Here is a 20,631-nt window from a genome sequence, read left to right on the forward strand (position 1 = left end):
ACAGGTGTTGAATGAGTGAAGCTCCCATGGGGGTGTTGAGAGCATCAGACAAGACACTGGGAACCCCAGCTTCCTCAGACGCCTGGTCGGGCGGGTCACCCACACGTGGGAGGACCCAGGCTGCTGTCGCCCACCCGCCTGCACTCAGCTTCTTCAGGCCTCAGTTCTGCCTCCATAAAATGGGAGGGGAGACTCGTGACTCCTCTTATTCTAATACAAGGCAGTTTTGAGGTCTGATGTCATAGAAAATATGAAAGTATTCTGGAAAGTAAAAATATTAAAAATAAATTACTATTATTATATATTTTTTTCAAAGATTTTATTTATTTATTTATCAGAGAGAAAGCACAAGTAGGCAGAGCAGCAGGCAGAGGGAGAGGGAGAAGCAGGTTCCCCACTGAGCAGGGAGCCTGATGCGGGACTTGATCCCAGGACACTGAGATTATGACCTGAGCTGAAGGCAGCCACTTAAATGACTGAGCCACCCAGGTGCCCCATTATTACTATATTTTATTTATGACAATAATTCTCCAACATTATAGTTTTCTTGGCCCACTACTAGGTATCCCTGAGAAGCAGGGATTAAAGTTGGGTTCAAATTGTTCTCCTTTTCCCCAGACTTGAGAGTCCCACCAAAGCAATCTCTGGGAGAGGGAGCAGGGCTCGGGCGCGGTGGGGATTAGCCTGTGGGAAGGGCGCAGCATGGGGTGGACGCTGCTCTGGACTAACTGTTTGCTTGTTGTCTCTCTGGAGGCTCCTTCTCTGCGTCTGGGAAGTTGATGGAATTTCCCCAGCGTGTGCAAATTCCGTAGACTGCAGTCCTGCATTTGGGCAAGATGTCCCTTTTCTCCCTACCTGTTCTGTCCGTCCTCTCCTCCCCCATCCCCTTCTCCCTTCTCAGATTTCCGCCAATGTTACCTCTGAGGACAGCTTTGTGGGGATGGGACTTTTTAAAGGAATGTGCCCGCCCTGGGGCCCTTGGCTTTTAGGCCTCAGGGGCATCTCCGAAGCTGCTCAGCCTTTCCCCAAGCTTGGAGGTTGGGGCAGCAGTAAAAACCAATGGGAACTGGATGCTAAATGCCCCACAGACTCTCGGTTCGGGGTACCTCCAACTGGGGAAATGAGGATAAGGCAAATCGCTGGCCTCCAAAGGGGCAAGACGGCTGGTGCCTGCTGGCCTTACTGAGGTCAGGAGGGTTCGCCGATTTGGTGACTGGCTGCAGGTGACCCAAGCCCGGGCACATGGATGGACTCTCCCTGCATCCAATGTGCTCCTACCCCTGGAGAAGGAGCAGGTGGTTTTTGCGATGAGGGGAGGAGAGGCAAAGGCACACGATGGAGAGGTGGCCGCTTGGCATCCCTAGCAGGAGCTTGAGGATTTGCAGGAGGTCCCTGCCCCGAGGGGAGGGGAGGGATGCCCAGGGGGAGAAGGGCCATGTCTGGCAGGAAGGGGCCGGTGGTCCTTGAAGCAGGTGGGGAAAGCGGGATGCCTAGCTCCTTCCCCGGAGGCATCATCCCATCTTCTCTAGGGTTAGGGTTAGGGCACATATGTGCCATAATCACGTAGCAGGAATCGCATTGAGGAATGTACGGCTCTTCCACGCTTCCCCCATCCCCAATTGGGAAGGCTCTCTGGTCGTGAGACAGCCTCTGTGGGCTTCAGGAAGGCTGACAGGAGCCTGTGCACACATTGCTGAGACTTGGAAGAAGGAGACCCTTCCCGAAGCAAGCAGAGTGACAAGCTGAAATGCATGGACAAGCGAATGGAACGGCAAGGCGTGGGCTTTCCCAGGGGGTTGTGGAGGGAACTGGGAAAGGGGAGAGTGTTGGGGGCACAGCTGCTATTGGGTTGAGGATAAAGAGTGACAGGGTTGGGGACAGGGTATTTTCAAACTGTGTTGTGGGGGCTTCAAAATACATACCTGTTGCTCTCCCTCTTCCCTTAAATTCAGTGGATTTCTGCAAGACTGTTGGTTTCAATTATTTTTCTATCCAAATCTTGTGTCTTTGAATCCACTTTTCCCAAAGACTGGCTCACCTAGGGCCTTGGCCACAGCGTGAAACCAGTGCAGGATGTGCCCCCTTCCGCCAGCAAAGGGAAGCCACGCCGAGCGCGGGGAAGACCCACACTCATGCGTAAGTCTTCTCGGTGTCACATGGTTATCCACGAGAGGTGATGTGAAATGACTGCTCTCCAAACTACTAGCGGGATAATAACTTTGAGTAATTAATATGTACCCAATTTGGTAACTGTAGCATGAACAATCATCTCTGGGAGCCGCAACTCTGGCTCCTAATAGCACCGTTGTTAGAAAAGCAACCCCAGCCCCGTGGGCCGTTTTGTCCTACTGCACAGAGAAAAACGCAGTGGCCCCAGAAAGCAGCACGATCGGCTGCCGAGTTTTGGTACTGAGTTGTGCTCAACATGCGTCTGCGAAGGCTTGGAGCCTTAAGAAAGACATAAGAGATGCCTCCTAAATTGTCCGTTTCTTTTTTTTTATAATAATTTTTTATTATATTAGTCACCATACAGTACATCCCTAGTTTTTGATGTAAAGTTCCATGATTCATTAGTTGCATATAACACCCAGTGCACCATGCAATACGTGCTCTCCTTACTACCCATCGCCGGCCTATCCCAGTCCCCCAACCGCCTCCCCTCTGGAGCCCTCAGTTTGTTTCCCAGAGTCCATAGTCTTTATGCTTCATTCCCCTTTCTGTTTACCCCCCCTTTCTTCTACCGATCTTCCTACTTCTTATGTTCCATAAATGAGTGAAACCATAATTGTCTTTCTCTGCTTGACTTATTTTGCTTAGCATTATCTCCTCTACTCCTGTCCATGTTGCAGCAAATGTTGAGAAATCATTCTTTTTGATGGCTGAGTAATATTCCATTGTATATATGGACCACATCTTTCTAATCCAGTCGTCTGTTGAAGGGCATCTCAGCTCCTTCCACGATTTAGCTATTGTGGACAATGCTGCTATGAACATGGGGTGCATATGGCCCTTCTCTTCACTACATCCGTGTCTTTGGGGTAAATACCCAGTAATGTAATTGCTGGATCATAGGGTAGCTCAATTTTTAACTTTTTAAGGGAACTCCACACTGTTTTCCAGAGTGGCTGTATCAACTTGCATTCCCACCAACAATGTAGGAGGGATCCCCTTTCTCCACATAAACTGTCCATTTCTAATCCAAAGCGAGTCCCAGACAGCAAGCCTGTTGTGTGATGTTGGTCAGTCTCATGACCATTCTGTGCTCCAGCCCCGTGCTCTGCACCTGCCAGGCTCACAGAAAGCGTTCCAACAAGTGAAGAATCTCAAAGCTGAGACTGAGTCATAGGAGCTCTAACGGTCTTTACTGAGACCAAATTCTACAATTTCTTTTCTACTTTTGCAAAACATGAGCCTGTGCCAGTTGTGGGGGCCCCCAGTTCCATTTCTCCTGATGGCAGTGCTCCCCGGGAGCAGGAGCGGACCAGGAGCAAGGCATCTTAGAGAGGGTCCTCAAGGTTCGAAGATTCCAGGGCTCCGGATGTCCCATTCCAGCTCTGCTGACACATGCCTAACCCCGAGCTGCTGGGCGCTGGCCTGGGATGGTTCCCAGACCACCCAACATCCTCCATCATTCCAGGCGAGCCGTCTCTCGTCCCAGCAAGGAGGCCCAAACAGTCCTTGCCTCCAGTCGCCACAGTTTCTCCTGGGACTTCCTCCCCTGAGGTGGCCTTATCCAAGAGGTGGTCAAAGGAGGAAAAGCTGCAGCCACCAGCCTCTTCTACCCACTCGGCCTCGAGGCTGGCAACCAGAGGCAGCAGCCTCTTCCCTCCCAGGCTGAAAACTACGGCCTTCCTTTGTAGAGAAGAACATTCATTTCCCCAACATTTCTGAAAAACTGAGGGATGATTCCGATGTTGCTTTTCCATTATAATTGCTTCCCTTTCCAAAATTTGCTTTTCATGTGAAAGAGCTTTCGCGAGGCAGTGAACGCCCATGGAGGTCGTCTGCTCCCCGCGGAGAAAGCCCAAATATGCAGGGGCTTAAAAATAACCCTGCCTTTCGCAGGTAGCTCCTTATTCGATATGAAGTGCCCTCCTCTCCAGCGCAAGTGTTGATAATGCTAAATTAACTGTTAACAAGTATTTTTAAATAGTATAATTTATGCTAATTCGCAACTATTCCTTTTCCAAAACTGATTATTTTTACCTCCCCAGTCGCTGCACTTGTGCATAGCGGCTGAGGACTCAAGGCGCCGCAACGCAGAATCTTCCAGAGCGGCTTCTAGACTCCTGGCCATTTCCACGGGTGGTTTCCATGCCGCCCTGGCACAGCTGGGTACCGTATGCGACGGCTATGACCCGTCATGATCTGGGTGGGATGAAGGACGCCACCAGCCCTGGCTGACGTAAGCGTCATCTCTCAAGGTCAGGGCAGCACGGGAGAAAGCCGGCTGCTGGCTGCTCCTGCCTGATCTGGCTTCATGCTTGCTGACCCCTCCCGGGGGTGTCTCTCTCTCTCTCTCTCCCTGTTCCCCCCCAGTGAGAACATCACGGACTCTCCTGGCGACACAGACCCAAACCCCCTGCTACGGTGAAGCGTGGCCATCCGCTTCATCTAATGGGGTGCGTTTCGGGAGCCCCCGCAGCCACACCTGCCAGCTCGCTTCCGTCCTTCACAAGGACAGCGCTCCCCCTTGCCCCTCACCCAGGGGAAAGCGGGTCGTGTCTCCCTCCTGCTGCATTTGGCTCCGTGACTCCCCAGCCCCTTCTCCAGCATGGAGGCTTGCCTTAGGGCTCAACTGTTCAGGAAGGAAGGCAAGGGGAAAGAAGAGAAAGAGGAGCTGAGCTTTACTTTCTGAGCTGTGAAATTTGTGGAAGATCCGAAGAAGGCGTCTGTGCCCCCAAACAGTCCGTGATGAGGAGCGAGTCCGCTTGGTGATGGGGGAGCGGTGCCAGGAAGCAAGATGATCCTGCTGCTTCAAGGCTGTGGCTCCGCCTGAAGGCTAATCAAAGCCCACAGAGCGAGTGGGGCCACGGCCCAGAGACCCTTTCCTGGAAGTGCAGCTGAGGGTTGTTCGGACACTGCTGACGAGCAGAAGTCTGGCCAGGGGCCCCTTCACCGCAGGTCCTCCAGGGATATGGGATCCATGTGCGCTGGAACACTCACTGTCCCTGACATGCCCAGGCCACCACGGTCCCGCATGTGCTCTGGAGTGGCTGGCAAGTCCGCTCAACACACCGCAGCCCTGGCTCACACCACCCACATCGGCTTCCATCAGCCATGCTCCGTCATGCGCCATCATGCTCCACCATGCTCCGTCATGCTCCACCATGCTCCACCAAGCTCTACCATGCTCCACCATGCTCTTCATGCTCCACCATGCTCTTCATGCTCCACCAAGCTCCACCATGCTCCACCAAGCTCCATCATGCTCTTCATGCTCCACCAAGCTCCACCATGCTCCACCAAGCTCCATCATGCTCTTCATGCTCCACCAAGCTCCACCATGCTCCACCAAGCTCCACCATGCTCCACCATACTCCACCATGGTCCATCATGCTCCACCATGGTCCATCAAGCTCCATCATGCTCCATCATGCTCTACCACACTCCGTCATGCTCCACCATGCTCTTCATGCTCCACCATGCTCTCCTTATATTCTTCACGCTCCATCATGCTCCCTATGCTCCAACATGCTCTTCCTGCTCCACCATGCTCCTTATGCTCCAACGTGCTCCCGTGTTCCTCATGCTCCATCACTATCCACCACTGTGCCTGACAAAGTACGTGGCATATCGCTAGAGACACCATCCAAATGAATATAAAATGGCACACCCAGTTAAGAGAAGAGAAGGGACAAACAGCAGATGAAATCCAGCACTTCCCGATACTGAAAATAAACATTAGTAGCAACAGCTAGATGGGTGGCCATAAGTGAACTAAACTAACAGGAAACCAGGGAGATGTGGAAACACTGCCGAGGCTGGAAAGAGGGATGGGATTCGTTCCTGGGGTCAGAAAGGGCAGCAAGATGGCTGGATTACAGGACACATTGTGGAGACTTCAGACATTGCAAAGGTAGTGAAGAGAAGACCATGCAACGGAAGCAGGGCTGCTGTGGGAGGCCATTTCTAGCACCGCCCAGCTCCACAGCTGACCTGCAGAGGGTCAGGCAGAACTGGCCTCCGGGAGCCCAGGAGAGGCTGGGATTCAAAGGAAGAGGCTGGGACTCAGAGGGAAAGTGCAGAACCCGAACGGGTGGGCTTAGAGGACGGGCACCCAGCACTGCTGCCGGGCCACAGGGAAGGTCACATGACAATCTCACAATGGCTTCACGAAGGTACATTCTGTGCAGAGTTTAAACAGGGAGAAACTTGGCCATGCAGTCTCCTCCTACAGATAAAATGGCCCTAGAGGACAAAAGACAGTGCAGTGGGGTTGGGACAAACAGACGGACACAGAGAAAGAGAGTTAGAAAGAGAGAGGCAGCCCCAGTGCCAGACCCGTGGAGGAAGCCACTGGGAACTCCAGCCTCAGGACACAAAGGACAATGTGGGCAACTGGTATTACTATCGTTGGACTGATGAACTGGAGAAGCTAAAGGGACCGTCAGGGGTCTCTAGACTCTGGGCGTCTATCCAGGAATTTCTACTCTAAAGCCACCTCTGTCGGTCAGAATACCACTTTCCTAGAGGAAATTTGCTGTGCTCCCCCTCTTGTCTTTTGTGCGAACATTTTTGCTTTGAATATGTCATAATACTCTTGTATCACAGTTCTTCATAGAAACTGAACCAAGAGGAGATATGTGTACACAGAGATTGAGAGATTTAAAGGAATTGGCACATGTGATTCTAGACTGGCAAATCCCACTGTCACAGCACAGGCTGGAAGCTCAGGCAGGGTTTTCACACCGTAGCCTTAAGGCAGAATTTCTTCTCCAGGAAACCTCAAGTCTTGCTCTTAAAGACTTCAACTGATTGGATGAGGCCCACCCACATCATTGAGGGTGATTTCCTTTACTTCAAGTCAACCGACTGTAGATGTGAACCGCATCTTCCAAATGCCTTCACCCCAATAGCTAGATGAGTGTTTGACTCACTGGACGCTATAGCTTGGCCAAGCTGACACGTAAGATTAATGATCCCAAGTCTTTTGCTCTGGGCTGAACCGGACCCACCAGTATCGGCAAAAAGAGCTTTGATGTGCATCACGCCCCACACAGTCCCTGCTCCCCTCTCACGCCCGGCTGCTGCGTTCAGGCCGTCACCGGACGCGGAGGGAGCACAGGCTTCTCTGTGCTCGTGGGAGACAAACGAGGAGCCCCAGTTTGGCTTATTCGGGTGCAAAGGGTTATTGCCTCATCAGGTTCCCTGTTAGGCTTTTTGGAGGCATCACCACCTAAACAGTAGACGTTCAATTCAGAGGGCAGATTGGAAAAAAAAAAAAAAAGTCCTGAGAAAACCCTTAAAAAGTAAGCAAAATGCTAAAAAGTAATCAGAGAACAAAAACACGAGAGCCAAAATTCATGATGCCAGCCAAGACTCCGGGGGACGTGGACTGTAATGCCCGACACCATAAAAGAATCAGAGCCGCAGAAATCAGTAAGGACGTGAAATGATCAAATCCCCACAAGAAAGAGTAATCTAACATTGATTAAAAATGAATTTCTTAAAATACTAGCCAGCACTCTTCAAGCACCAAGGGTGGTTTTTAAAAAAGAAAAAGACTTCTACACTTGTAAAATACAGCTCATGAGCTATCTTCTTTTAACAAAGATTTGAGGAAAATATATATTAAACTGGGTAGTTAAAAATAAAATAAAGTTAAATAGGGTTAAATAAAGATGGATTTGTAATAGACTGGAGAGCATTTTGGAAGGCAGGAGGATAAAACCAAAATGTAGCTGAATGTGTGAGAGCTAAGTTTGGCTTTGAGCTTCCTGGCACCCAAAGCAAAAATAGAACATAAGATCCTCACCATTTCTGTTTTAGAGCATGCACTCTCAACGAGGCAATATCACCTCTAAGGGGGTGAAAATCGGTGCTCAGGGAACAAAAAAATCTTACTTTGCTCGTGTAAAAAGCATAGATACACATAACGTACATAAAATACATTCATAGTGTACCTGTACTGCTAACATTTCTTGATGGGGAAAAGATTAGGAAAAAATATCTAAAAAGGCTCCTGGGAAGCTAATGATGAAAGAAAGGTTGAGAAATATATCCATATATATGATTTTTCCTGAGCAAAACATCATTGCATCTAGATAGGCAAGCAGTGCCCCTTGACCTCATCCCAGGAGTGTCTTGAGAAGACACTTGACACAGGAGTTAGCTCTTTCTTGACTAGAGTTTTGCAGTCCAGCCCTTGACTGGAAAGGTGAAGACATCTTGGGTCTGCATATTTTCCAGCTCTGGACCCCAGTGTGGGATTCCCAGCAGTTGGGGAGCATCTAGCGGGGGGGGGGGGGTGTCCCCTGAAGTGTGAAGTCTGGGTATTATCCAGGAAGACTTTCAGGAGGAGGCTGTGCAGGGAGAGAGCTGGAACCCAGATGCCATTCTAGAAGAAAAATAACAATTTTTTTTGTGGGGCCAGGAACTCTTTTTTACGATTTGGGGCAACAGCTTCTGCAGTGTGCAATGCTGGCTACCCGACAAGGACCCACCGCCAGGGCCTGGCCTCTCCCGAGCTCTCCTCTCCCAGGTTGGAATGCCCAATGCACTTCTTTTAGGGTCCTGGACGGTATGCAGTTTCCAATATACTCAACGGAGGAGGAATATTTCTCTCAGTTAAAGAGTAAGAGTTCACAAAGGAAAACATTCTATATTCACATGAGTCTCACATTTCCAGGTGGTGGACTGGATATTTATAGTAAGGCCGAATAAACGGGGTGGGGGGGCAGTGATGGCACGGGAGAGAAGGATCCTGAGTTTCCTGGGTTCTGCAGCAGGTTTCCTGGAGGTCTGGTTAACGGGGCTGTAGGGCGGCACGTCCCGTGGTTGCAACAGGGACATGTCTGGAAGGAGCAGAGAAGTGTGCTGTACATGGAAAGAGGAACTCACTGCCGCCTTTGTTTCTCGCACCTGAGACCCACAGAGCTCTGGAGTCTGACGCTGAATGACGCATCGCACTAAACAAAACCCTCTCTCAAGTCAGCAGCTGAAAGGCTACAGGGGCAGAAAGGACGTGCAGCCGGAGAGCCGGGCTGGGCCGAGGGGAGACAGCGTCAGCAAGCTAGGCCCTGCCCTGCGCTCTCTGCAAGGACGTGCAGACACACGGAGGGACACAGGCGCTGTCGATCTGGGTCCCAAGTGAGAGACCACAGAGGTGACGAAGGCAGATACACACATACAGAAACGCAAGTCACAAAGCTCTTTAAGAAAGAGGACAACAATGGCATTTATACATATATATTTTTACGTCAAGGGATAAAAACGGTAGTGTTCAGACACTGAGTCTTTTTAAATGGCTTTTTATTTTTTGCTGTCAATGAATGACTTTTGAGCCTACTAGAAAAATATCATGATTACTGCGGATAAAAAAATACAGATGACAGAATAAAGATATTAGGTTATACAAGTTAGTTGTTTTGTTTTCTTAATCATCGTCCACCAACACTGGCAGGACTTTGGAGCTTAGGGAAAAAAAATCAACAAAATTTAATTCGTGTTTTTTACACTTCCAGCAGTTAAAAATTAGGAACACATATGGAGAATCATTTGCAGATGTCTGTTACAATAAACGGAAGGATCAAAAACATTTAAAACTTGAGTTCTAGGAACCATGATATATACAAACTTCTGTACAGAACGAGGACAGAAGGAACTCGCCCCATGAAAACCGTCTCCGCCCAAAGGCCTTCTCTTTTTAAAAAGAAAGAAAACGGATCTTCCTATATTTGTATTTGCTTTCCCACTTGATCCAGGATTTCTAATGGTGTTTCCACTCCATAAATTAGTAACTGTGCAGTTATCTGAGAAATAATCCTATTTTAAATTATACCAAAGGAAATCAGGAACTTCCCTGAAAGGGTTGGCCTTACTGCCCGACACAGGTTGAAGATACGCTTGACCACAAAGTCACACCCGCAGGAGGAGGGCTGTGAAAACACCCGTGGGGGTCCGCTGGGGGTCGGCCTCGGGAGAAGACGAGCGCTCACTCGCTACACGGTCTCACGGGTGATGGCCTCTCCCCTCCGACGGCGCCAACCCCGGTCCACCGTGTTCCCTGCTCACGTGTCATTCGGCACAAACGGAGGGCTTTCGGGCAAGACTCGGGCTCTCTCAAGACAGACACAGTCAGAAACCCCCACTTTTGATGAGCACAACAGTACGTTCCAGACCCACATGCACCTTGCTCCCCAATAAGCAAGGCCACTCACGCCGCAGCTGGAAAGAAACTCCTTTTCAGGACAAGCAACTGCACTGCGTGTCCGACACCACAGGCCCCACGAGTAACCAGCAGACGCGGGAGGAGACGCGGAGGGGGCGGGCGGCGGCTGGCTCTCGGCGCGGGCCTGCGGCCCTCACTGCACGATGCCGGAGTCCACCGACGTCTGCTTGCGTGTTGTCTTTGGGGGGGGCGGAGGCGGGGTTTTGCTGGGCAGCGGGGGCGGCACATGCTAGAAGAGACAGAAGGCAGACGTCACGTTACTGACGTGCACCAGGTGGGGCCTGAGCGGCGGGCACGCAAAGTGACTCTGCACCCCCGGGGGCGGGGGCCCGCTCTGCGTGACCCGGGGCTGGGCAGCTGGTGGCGACGGGCCTTTCTGGCATCTCCGATAGGCTGCTTTTCACAAAGCGCCTGAGACGTCTGCACAGCCCTCGAGAAGGGAAAGCACTGCTCTTGGTGCGGCGGCTTTAATTCCAGGTGCTTGTGACCCCGGGGCCCCCGGAAACGGACTGGTTTCAGAACTGGACAGTTTAAATGGTGAAGAGCCAGGGTACGGGGCAGAGCAGACCCAGGGCCACCCCGGCGCCTGGCGCTGTCCCTGCTGAGAGCTCCTCGGTGAGGATCCACGGGCCTTGGCTCGTGCCCCCTGAAGATGTCCCTCAACCGTCCGGGGACAAACAGGGCCTTGGACAGGCTCTCCAGGGGTGGGCGAGAAGCCCTCCCTTGCCCTCGGAACTAGAAAAACCTCACGAAAGAGAGTTAGCTGGGTACCTGTGATCCCACTACCCCAGGGACCTGTTTAAATGCAGTTTGTTGTGGAGTCTCTTCCCAAACTGCAGACTGAGGGGGGGCGAGCAACAGCAGGGAAATGTGTGAGCTCTTTGTGAGGGAAACACATTATATACACAGAAGGAACGCAGCTGTGTCTCAACGAAACTATTTACAAAAAAAGGTAGTGGGTCAGGGCGCCTGGATGGCTCATTCGGTTAGGCGTCTGACTCTTGATTTCGGCTCAGGTCATGATCTCACGGTCATGAGATTGAGCCACTTTGGGCTCTGTGCTCAGTGGGGAGTCGGCTTGGGATTCTCTCTCCCCCTCTCCCTCTGCCCTCTCGCCACACACTCTGTCTCTCTGGAAAAGAAGAAAAGAAAAGGCAGCAGGCTGTACTTGGTCCGTGGGCCATCGTTTGCCCTTAGAGTCCTGCAAATGATTTGACCATTGCCAAGGTGATAGGAAGACCCCTGCTAAATGGACCTGCCAGGGCGGGAGGGACGGAGGGCAGCCTTTGGCAACCCCGCCCATCACAGACACCTGCCTCGCAGGAGATGCTCTGTAAATGTGCGTGGGCCGATCAAGTAAGTGAATGAGTGAGCGAGTGGACGAATGAATGAACGTGGTGAGTAAATGGAGCACCGATGAACGGACGGATGAAGAGACAAGCAGACGTGAAGGCTCACGTGTAACGCAACGTGAGGGAAGAAGTTTCAAGGACAGAACGGTGACGCAGCAGTCTCTCCCCTGGTGACCAGATTTCCTCCCGGTTCGCAGACAAGGAAATGCTAAGACGCCCTAGTGCCTAGCACACAGAAGAGAATAAATAGGAAAACAGAGAACTGAGGTACTGACATTGAGACATGATAAGAAATGAAGTAGAGGAACAGACTCTGAGTCGTCTCAAGGTCGGTAAGAACAGTTAAAAACAGACAAAAGCAAACACCTATTTCGAGATGTGATAAAATGATTGCTTCTGTCCACGTGCAAAGCCACAGTGGTGGGTCAGAGCGAGCCAGGCTAACACCGTCAGATGCGGGCCCAGTGCTGCAGACGCCCCTTTGTGCCAGAGAGGAAGATGGGGGGTTTATCGCTATGAAGCAAAATGACAGGTCAGATCACTGCTTGTAAGAGCCATCTGGTTAGAAATGACAGCTTAAAGTGGCGACAACCAGAGACAAGGTTGACCACAAGCCCGAGGTCGGATCAATGACAGGGACAGGAGATATCGACCCCACCCCACCCGAGACAGACGAGCCGTCATTCTCCTACAACAGCCCGCACCGCCTGCAGAAGGGAACACCCTGCAAACACCACTGCCTCCAACTGATTATGACACACTAATCCACAGGCGTGTCACCGGAACTCACTCTCGTGCTGTAGGGAAATCAAACAAGAAACAAACAGCAACGATACTTGGGTAATGAATCTAATCGAATTCATAACCCGTTTATAAAGGGAGCCAAGGCTCGCACGTGTTCCTTCCTGACCCAAGAGTACGTGGCATCAGTCACTTCAAACGATGTAGCAACAGCACTGGACATGGGAAAATGTTGCCCCTGCATGGGTCTGTAACAAAATAGATTTGGTCATATTTCCAAGTTCAGAATTTTCAGTTCATTGGTGTAGGGAGACCCGAGGGACATTCCTGCTTTTCCAATTAAATAAAGGTATGAAAACAAAGGTGTGATCGGTTAACTAAGCTGTTAGGAAAACAACACCCCAACCAATCAATGCTCACTCGACTCCCTGGGCCTCTTTCCTTCTGACTTAGAGTTAAAAGTCAGCGGGAAAGGTCAGAGTCCCGTTTCTGTGGTTGCAGCGAACCATTCCAGCCTCCCGAAGAGCCATCACCAGGTAACATGGTCCCGTCTCCAGGGCCAGTCCCCCATCGTGGCATCTTTGGGGACAGAGGGCCGAACTGAAAGGCACTGTGGCCTCAGAAGGTCAATCACCCCTTCAGCATGCAAGGTGAAGCCCCACTGCTCGTCTGTGTTTTTATATAAAGGGAAGAATCGAATACGTGTACTGCAAATAAATCCCCTTTCTCTTCTGCCCCGCTCACAAGAGGAGATAATAAACGTGCAGAACACGCCATAAAAAAGTACCCACAGAAAGAAAGAAAGAACGAGCACGTAGGATTCATATTGGTTTTTAGGGGGGAAAGTGTGCAGGCGGCCCTTGGCCTGCAGCCACCCGAGAACAGAGAACCTTGAGAACCAGAAGAGGCAGGGGTGGATCTCTAAGGCATGTTTCCAGAGCGGGGTGCATGCCACAGAACCAAGACCTCGTGGACAGAGTTCTTACCGCTTTGACCTCTTTTCTCAAAATCAAATGTGGGCTGGCCCAAAGCAACACGCTAACATCAGGAAGGAGGGATTTCTATTTTGTGGAGGGAACGCTTTTTTAAAAAACCCACGTTTCGGATCCCGGCTGACTTACCCTCTGGTGAGGAGGAGGGGGCGGGGGCGTGGGCGAGCTGATCAAATCCTGGTTTTCCACCAAGTTCCCATAATCTGCCATGCTGCCTTTGAGGGGCAGGGGGGGCGGGACCTCGGCCGTGTCCATCGCGGTCGTGCTGGTCATGCCGTTCAGCTCCAAACCTGGAAAACCGGATCGATTTAGAATCAGACGTTCCCCACCAAGCCCGAGTGCCCGTGTGGCTGCTTCGCCTTCTTTCCGGGAGAGGCAGGGGAGGCAGAAACGCATATCGACGGAGAAGAGAGGTGAGCCGGGAGGGGCAGAGAAGGCGAAGGGTCAGATCCCCTCCTGAAGGCATGTTCTAGAAAGAGAATACCAAGCGCCATAAAGATATCTCAGGCGACAACCCGCTGTAAAAACAGTCATGTTTTTACAGCCCAGGCCCCTACTGACCCCTCCTCGGGCCTCTGTGTGTTGGTGGCATCTAAACAGTGGGGCGTCACAAGGACTGTCTACACCCGGCGTTTTCAGAGCCCGGCCGGGTCTCTGTGGCCCGCGTCCTGCGGCTGTTCCCCGCAGGGCTGCGCGAAGCCAAAGCTAACAAGCCAGCCACGCCCCGTCCCACGCTGTCTCGACAGGGGGACCCCCGCTGTAGGACATGAAGCCATCAGCAGCCCCGGGCGCTGTGCTTCTGTTGAAGAAGCTGGGGGGGGGGGTACAGCGGGTTTTTAAAGCCAACTGACAGAACAGCCCGTTTCGAATGGAAGGAGAGCCATTAAAACAGGATACTCTCTCAACTGTCGTGGGGATGCTTAGAAAAAAAATGTTTTCTTTTATCTGAGAGGAAAATTGACATTTTTACTGGTGGGTCTCTTCCAGGTTTCCCCACTGACCCAGTGGGTGAAAAACCCTTCATCAGGGGAAAGGCTTCCGGGGGAGCTGTGGGTTCCCGAGGGAGGCCCGCCGGTGAGCCCAGGGCAGCGGGCGACACTCGCTGACCCCCCGCTTGCTTCCCTGTGTTGTGCTAAACTGCACAGAACACACAATGTGCCCTTTGGACCATAATGCACTGTGAAATCAGTGGCTTTGATTTTACTACTCTCCGTTTCTAAACTCTCCTAGCGTCCCGAACACAGTCTGTCCCCATAGAGCAAAAGCCTCCCCGCCCCTCCCCCGGCCCCACACCTCTAACCCACTCTCTGTCTCCGCAAGTTTGCCTGTTTTATATTTCGTGGGAGTGGAATCCCAGAATACGTGTCCTTCTGTGTCTGGCGTAACGTGTCTGAGGTTATTCGTGATGTGGTGTCTGTCAGAGCTCCGTCCCTTTGCGTGGCTGAACACTAGTCCACTGTGTGGCTGTGTCTTTGGACGCACGCTCGGGCTGTTTGCACCTTTTGGTCCTGTGAAGGATGCAGCTGCAAACGTTCACATATAATGAGTCCCTGTTTTTAATTCTTTAGGGTGTAGGCCTGGAGCGGATTGGCGGGGGCCCGCGGTGACCCTAGGTTTAGCGTGAAGACACCACCGAAGTGTTTTCCAGCTGCAGTGGTGCCTGTTTTTAATTATTTAAAGGAAAAAATAAAATAGTTTTAGAAGAAGATTCTGCAGTAATAGCGTAAGGATGTGAGGATTGATCTCAGAGACGATCTCCTTCCCAGTGTCTGGGAAGGTGCTCCCTCAGTTAGGCTCACCTATGGCTGCCGGGCTGACCCCCAACCTGAGGGTCCCCAGAATGGCCACTGCTCCCCTTTTAGCAAGAAAAACAAGTGCAAAGGACAACGGTCCGTGCCTTCCAGAGCCTCTGCACAGGACAGAAGAAGGAAGGCGGGTTCTGCCGAGGAGGAAGGTGGCCCCGCACTCCCTGCCACCTTCCTCCTGCCAAGACCTCTCCTCTGTGGCAGGCCTGGATTTAGTGGTGAAAAGCTGATTACCACTGGTAGGGGTTGAATTGTGTCCCTCCAAAATTCATGTCCACCCAGCACCCCAGAATGTGGCCTGATTTGAACATCGGCTTTTTGCAGATGAAATGAGTTAAGGATCTCAAGATGAAATCATCCTTGATTTATGGTGGGCCCTAAAGCCAATGTCTGGTGTACTTATACGAAGAGGAGAGGACCCAGGAGAGTAGGCCACGTGAAAAGAGAGGCAGAGATTGGGGGGGGGTACATCTATAAGCCAAGGAATGCCAAGGATTGTCAGAAGCTACCAGAAGCTAGGAGAAAGGCATGGAACAGTCTCTGAGCCTCTGCAAGCAAGCCTGTTATCTTGATTTCTGACTTCTGGCCACCATAAGGGTAAGGGAATAAATCTGTTGTTTTAAGCCAATAAGTTTATGGTAATATGTCATAGCAACCCTAGATTTTGGGAAAAACTAGAAAAATTAGTTATGTGCTTTAGCTTTCCAGAACAGCCTGTAAATGCTTCTTCACTTTACATTCCTCCTGAACACAGGAAGGCCCAAGACCCTCGTGTTGCTCGTATCCTATGATACAAAGAGGGAGGCTGTCCATGCGCCTCTCACGACTCCCCCGGCTCAAGGGAGGTTCTGAGAGCTCACTTTTCCTCCCAGGGAACGTGGGAAGACTGATTTGCCGAAGCCCGATGGGGGTTCCCTGTACGCTGGGTGCTTGTGGAAACCCCATCTGCAGCAAGGGGAGCAGGGGGGCCTAACTTTACAGACTGCAGGCAAGGAGGGAGTCACAGAACAATGTCATGAATTCCAATGTGGAGAATGTTCCACTCACTCGACTGCAAACTGAAGCTGAGCTTGGCCCTTGGCGTGACTGGAGGGGGTGCTGGCTGGGAGGACGGTGACGACGGGGACACTGAGAAACGTCGTTCACTTCCAGTGACGTTGATCACCTGGCTCTTCGGTCTCTGGGGCCGCAGGGGGCTTATCTATGGTGGAGGAAAGAGCACAGTTAGGGTCTGCCATGGCTGAGTTATGTCGCCCACGATGCACGGCTTGAAGTCCTCACCTTCAGCACCTGTGACTGTGACCTTACCTGGAAATACGGTCCTTTGTAGATGAGGCCATTAGGGCGGGCCCTAACTCAAAAGGACTGGTGTCCTTATAAAAATGGGGGGATCTGGACACATGCACACAGGGAGAATGCCAGGTGAACATGAAAGCAGAGGTCAGGGCGATGCCCTATGAGCCAAGGTATGCCGAATATGGCTGCAGGGTGGGGGGTGGGGAGGCCTGGACACAGCGAATGTTCACGGGGACTGGCGACAGTCCTATCCCATGAGGCACGTTCTGATGACTCAGGAAACCAAAGGATGCTTTCCTGGTGCGACGCGAATTGCCCCTGGAGGACTCTCGGTCCTGCACCAGTCTCTGAGTCTCGGCTGAAGACCATGGGATTGTTGATGCCACATCAAGCAGGAAGCTGAACCCAGCACCCTGGAGTGAGCAGACGTACAGCCTCTGCAGAAGCTTTGGGGAGCAGGTGCGGGGCAAAACGCCAAGGCCACCCCAGAGGGCCCAGGAACACTAGCGGCTGCTGGCGATGCCCCCGGGAATGGGGCTGTGCTTCTGCTCCGACAAACCTGCCTCCAACTTGCCCACCTGCTCTGCTCCGCAGCCCCTAGCTGGTCATGGGCACTCGGAGCCTGGCCTAGGAAACTCCAGGTGCCCACAGGTACTCACAGACCTTGATGACCCCTGTCCTCTGCAAGACGAGGTCCCTCTGGGGAGAGACAGGTAGCTGGGCTGGACTGAGAACAGTGAGTCTGCCCCCAGCCAGAGGTCGGGCTTCCCGACCCCGGAGCTGCCACGGCTGTGGTTATTCCAGGGGTCATCAGAGGCTGACCGGGGGCCGGGTTCTGTGCTCCTGGTGCGTCCCTGTGCACTTGCTGAGGGCACTTCAGTCCCACTTTGGCTGAACTCAGCCCACCTCTGCTAGTGTCCCCGCAAGCAAACAGGGCCACAGCGAGGAGAGACAGAACCTGCATGTGATGGCCAAGTGCCTGGCCTGATCTTTGACCTCTTTTCACACAACCTAGCTGTGACCAGCTCTGCCACGTTGCTCAACTCCTCTCAGGCCCTTGGTTTTAACAGCTTAAAAGGGAGCTTAAATGAAAATATATGAAAGGACATGCAGAGTGTCTGACCCCCTGGTAAATATCTTGCGCTTCTGTTAATTCCCCCACCCAGTTCTGATGTTCTGAGACTTGAGATCTCTATCCTGGGCTTGAGAGACGGTGACCTTGGCAATGTCAGCAAGGTCACTGGCACCCCAGCTTTCCAGAGTAGCAGACAGAGAATGCCGGGTGGTTCATCAGAGACCTCTTCCTCTGGCTGCTGGAGGCCCAGGGCCTGGGCACAAGTGCCAGCCTTTGGCCAGTCCCCTTCCTGCGCTCTGACGTCCCTGGCCACGTTCATGCTGCAGTCAGAGCCGTGTCTGAAGGCCTCAGAAGGGCATTAGCCTTCTTGAAGGCCGTGTTGTGGCTCCGAATCTGCCTTCTGCCTCTAGACAGCCAAGCGACACATGACTGCCAGTCTGAATGGCACACAGTGTGGGTGAGACATACCCTCTGGCTCTGAGATATAAACAAGCCAAGAAATATGTCTTATTAAAAGGTGGTCCCATGTGAGCCCTTTTGTCAAGCAACCCTTCAATCACAGCCAGGACAGGTCATGGGCTCCTGCCCGGGGCGGGAACGTTCCTGGCCACTGTCCAGACAAGTGTCCATCGTTTCTAGGGGGAGGCGGCTCTGGGCCTGACTTAACCTTTGAAGCTGACAGCCTGTGAGAGCCTCTCCTTGATTTCGTTTCCAGTGCACCAATAGCACTTTCGGAATAAAGTGCACCCGAGAAGCTGCCCGTGCCTCATATGTGCCCTCAGCCTCCCCCACCGCTGTGCGCTCCGGCGAGCAGCAGCCCTGGGGCCGAGAGCGTGTGGCATGGGTTTAGGTTAAATCCCAGAAAGTCCTTCTGAAACATGGCAAAGAAGTGTGGGGCACATGAGGCAGGGAGGCCAACGTGGAGCTGTGTGCTGCGGGCGGAACCCAGCGGGAGGGGCACTGGGACTCCCACGAGGCAGATGCTAACTCGGGGACTACCTGGGGCTTAGAGCTTTCGGGTCAGGAAGGGGAGAGGCAAAGGCGTTAGCCGACCCGGACGACTGTTTTCAGACAACAAAAGCATTTTTGTTCATCTTCTGGGATGTCAGGATGTGTCCTGGAAGCAAGTCCTACGTTGCTGCCTAGAGCCTAGAAGCAGCAGAGTCTCTCTGGGACAGAGGATGAATGCTAAGACAGGCACCTTCCAGAGAAGAGAGGCTCCACTCTGAGCCTCTGCGTGCCCTACAGCACTGGTGATACAAGGGGAGGGTCGAGGGAGACCTCAGATTTGCAAAGTGACTATTTGATAGAAAATTCTGTGAAATCCAACTGATAGCTCCGTTGGCTAAATGTGGAGCAAAGGTAGGTCCCAGCAGCTACCGCAGGGTGGGGAAGAAGGTTCCCTGACAGATTACCGTCTCTGAAAGAATCACAGCCTCAGACTGCTGCACGGACATGTCGGTGGGTTTAAATTCCTTATCAAATATCTCTTGATGTTTGCTGTTCCTTTTTTCCTTCTTCTTGTCCTTCTTCTCTTTCTCTGGGTCGTCCTTGTCCAGCTTGTCCTGGGACCTGGAGTGCATTTTCTTTGGCAGGAGAGGCTCCAGAGCAAACCTAGAAGAAATGGTTCTTTAAATCACTCATGACTTAAGAGGAGAACAGTTGCTTCTCACCCTGCAGATAAATGGAAGCCGGTTTCCCGAGCAATCTAAGCCCTGACTGGGAACTGTGCAGTCTTACAGGAAAGGAATGATTTATAAAGAGAAGCCAAGGGGGAATTAAGATACATATTAACCAGTTGTAACAGAGAAACTGTGTTTGCAAGGACAGGATCGAACTGGAAAGAAACAGAGACAAAGTGAAAAGAAACAGGACACGTATAGGAGGACGGGGGAGATGTGATTGGATCAGACACAATGACATAAAGGGATCATCTCCGATTTCTGATGGGAAGATGGTATTTGGGGTATATTTCAAAAGGGGTGCCCTCGCCTTGTAGAGATTCATACTAAAATAGTCACAAATGCAATAAGAACAAACAGGCAGATGCTAATGCAAAGAAATTTCTGGTATCTTGATTCTGACCAAGTTCCTACAGCCAGCTCAAGATGACAGCTATGTCGGCTGCTTCAATTTGAAAGCCTTTTGGATGACTCCATGAGAAGCAAGCCCAGTCCAGCTCGCAGGCACATGGAGATGCCCTCCGTTTTTCAGCTGAGCACTGAGCTGGAAGACCTGGGTTTTGGCTCTGCCACCTATTGGGGAGTCTCAACACCCCCTTACCCTGTGGGCTGGACATCCCCAGTCTCAAGATGAAAGGAGGACACCACGGCCCTTGTGCCTACTAACACCAACTGGCTGGTATAAAACCATGTTAATGGTTCGTCTACTGAGTAAGTGGATCTTAGACTAGCTTCTAAGGCATGTGTAAAACTGACCATGCACACACGTCTACATGCAACTGTGGTTTGCTCTTTTAACACCAGACTGGGGCAGCAGTGGGCGGGTACATCCCGTTTCTGTCCTAGTAAAGCCATATCAGGAGAGAGAAGAAATGACTCCAGTTCTAAGGTTGGCGTTGCATTCCCTGCAGCAGGAAGGAGTTAGGAGGGAGGGCCAACATGGGTAATGGTATGAACATGTCTTCAAAACTTTATAAACTTCCAGTTTATAAAACAAATAAGGCACAGGAATGAGAAGTACAGCATAGGGAATATAGTCAATAAACACAAAATAATCCTCAAGATTTTATTCTAGGTTTTGTGTAACTTGAGACAATTAACGCAGGGGGAGAAATAGATCAGTGGACACTTTTGAGCTCAGGGGGATCACCGGTAAACATCTCGATGAGCACATAAAGAACCGAGAGAAAGATAGGTTACATTTAAAATTCTTCATATTATGAGAAGCACCTGCCGACAAAATGAACTTTTATTCTTTATGTAACCTGTGCCATTTGGGACCAAAGTCTCATTTT

The 20,631-nt window shown here is 51.5% G+C and overlaps 1 protein-coding gene across 4 annotated transcripts in view; it reads right to left on the reverse strand.

Annotated features, from left to right (window-relative positions):
* Positions 1-9,457: 9,457 nt before the first annotated feature.
* Positions 9,458-20,631, reverse strand: part of DOCK1 (dedicator of cytokinesis 1) — a 493,249-nt gene continuing 482,075 nt past the window's right edge. For all 4 annotated transcript variants that reach the window (XM_048219065.2, XM_026494391.4, XM_026494390.4 and 1 more), the window contains 4 exons: positions 19,070-19,268; positions 16,331-16,484; positions 13,608-13,768; positions 9,458-10,622 (listed from right to left, as the gene is read on the reverse strand). In XM_048219065.2, coding sequence (XP_048075022.1) covers positions 10,527-10,622; positions 13,608-13,768; positions 16,331-16,484; positions 19,070-19,268 — 610 coding nt within the window. In that variant the 3' untranslated portion in view covers positions 9,458-10,526. The remainder of the gene's footprint in view (positions 10,623-13,607; positions 13,769-16,330; positions 16,485-19,069; positions 19,269-20,631) is intronic.

Source organism: Ursus arctos, unplaced genomic scaffold (assembly GCF_023065955.2).
Source record: "Ursus arctos isolate Adak ecotype North America unplaced genomic scaffold, UrsArc2.0 scaffold_7, whole genome shotgun sequence".
Taxonomy (NCBI): Eukaryota; Metazoa; Chordata; class Mammalia; order Carnivora; family Ursidae; genus Ursus; species Ursus arctos.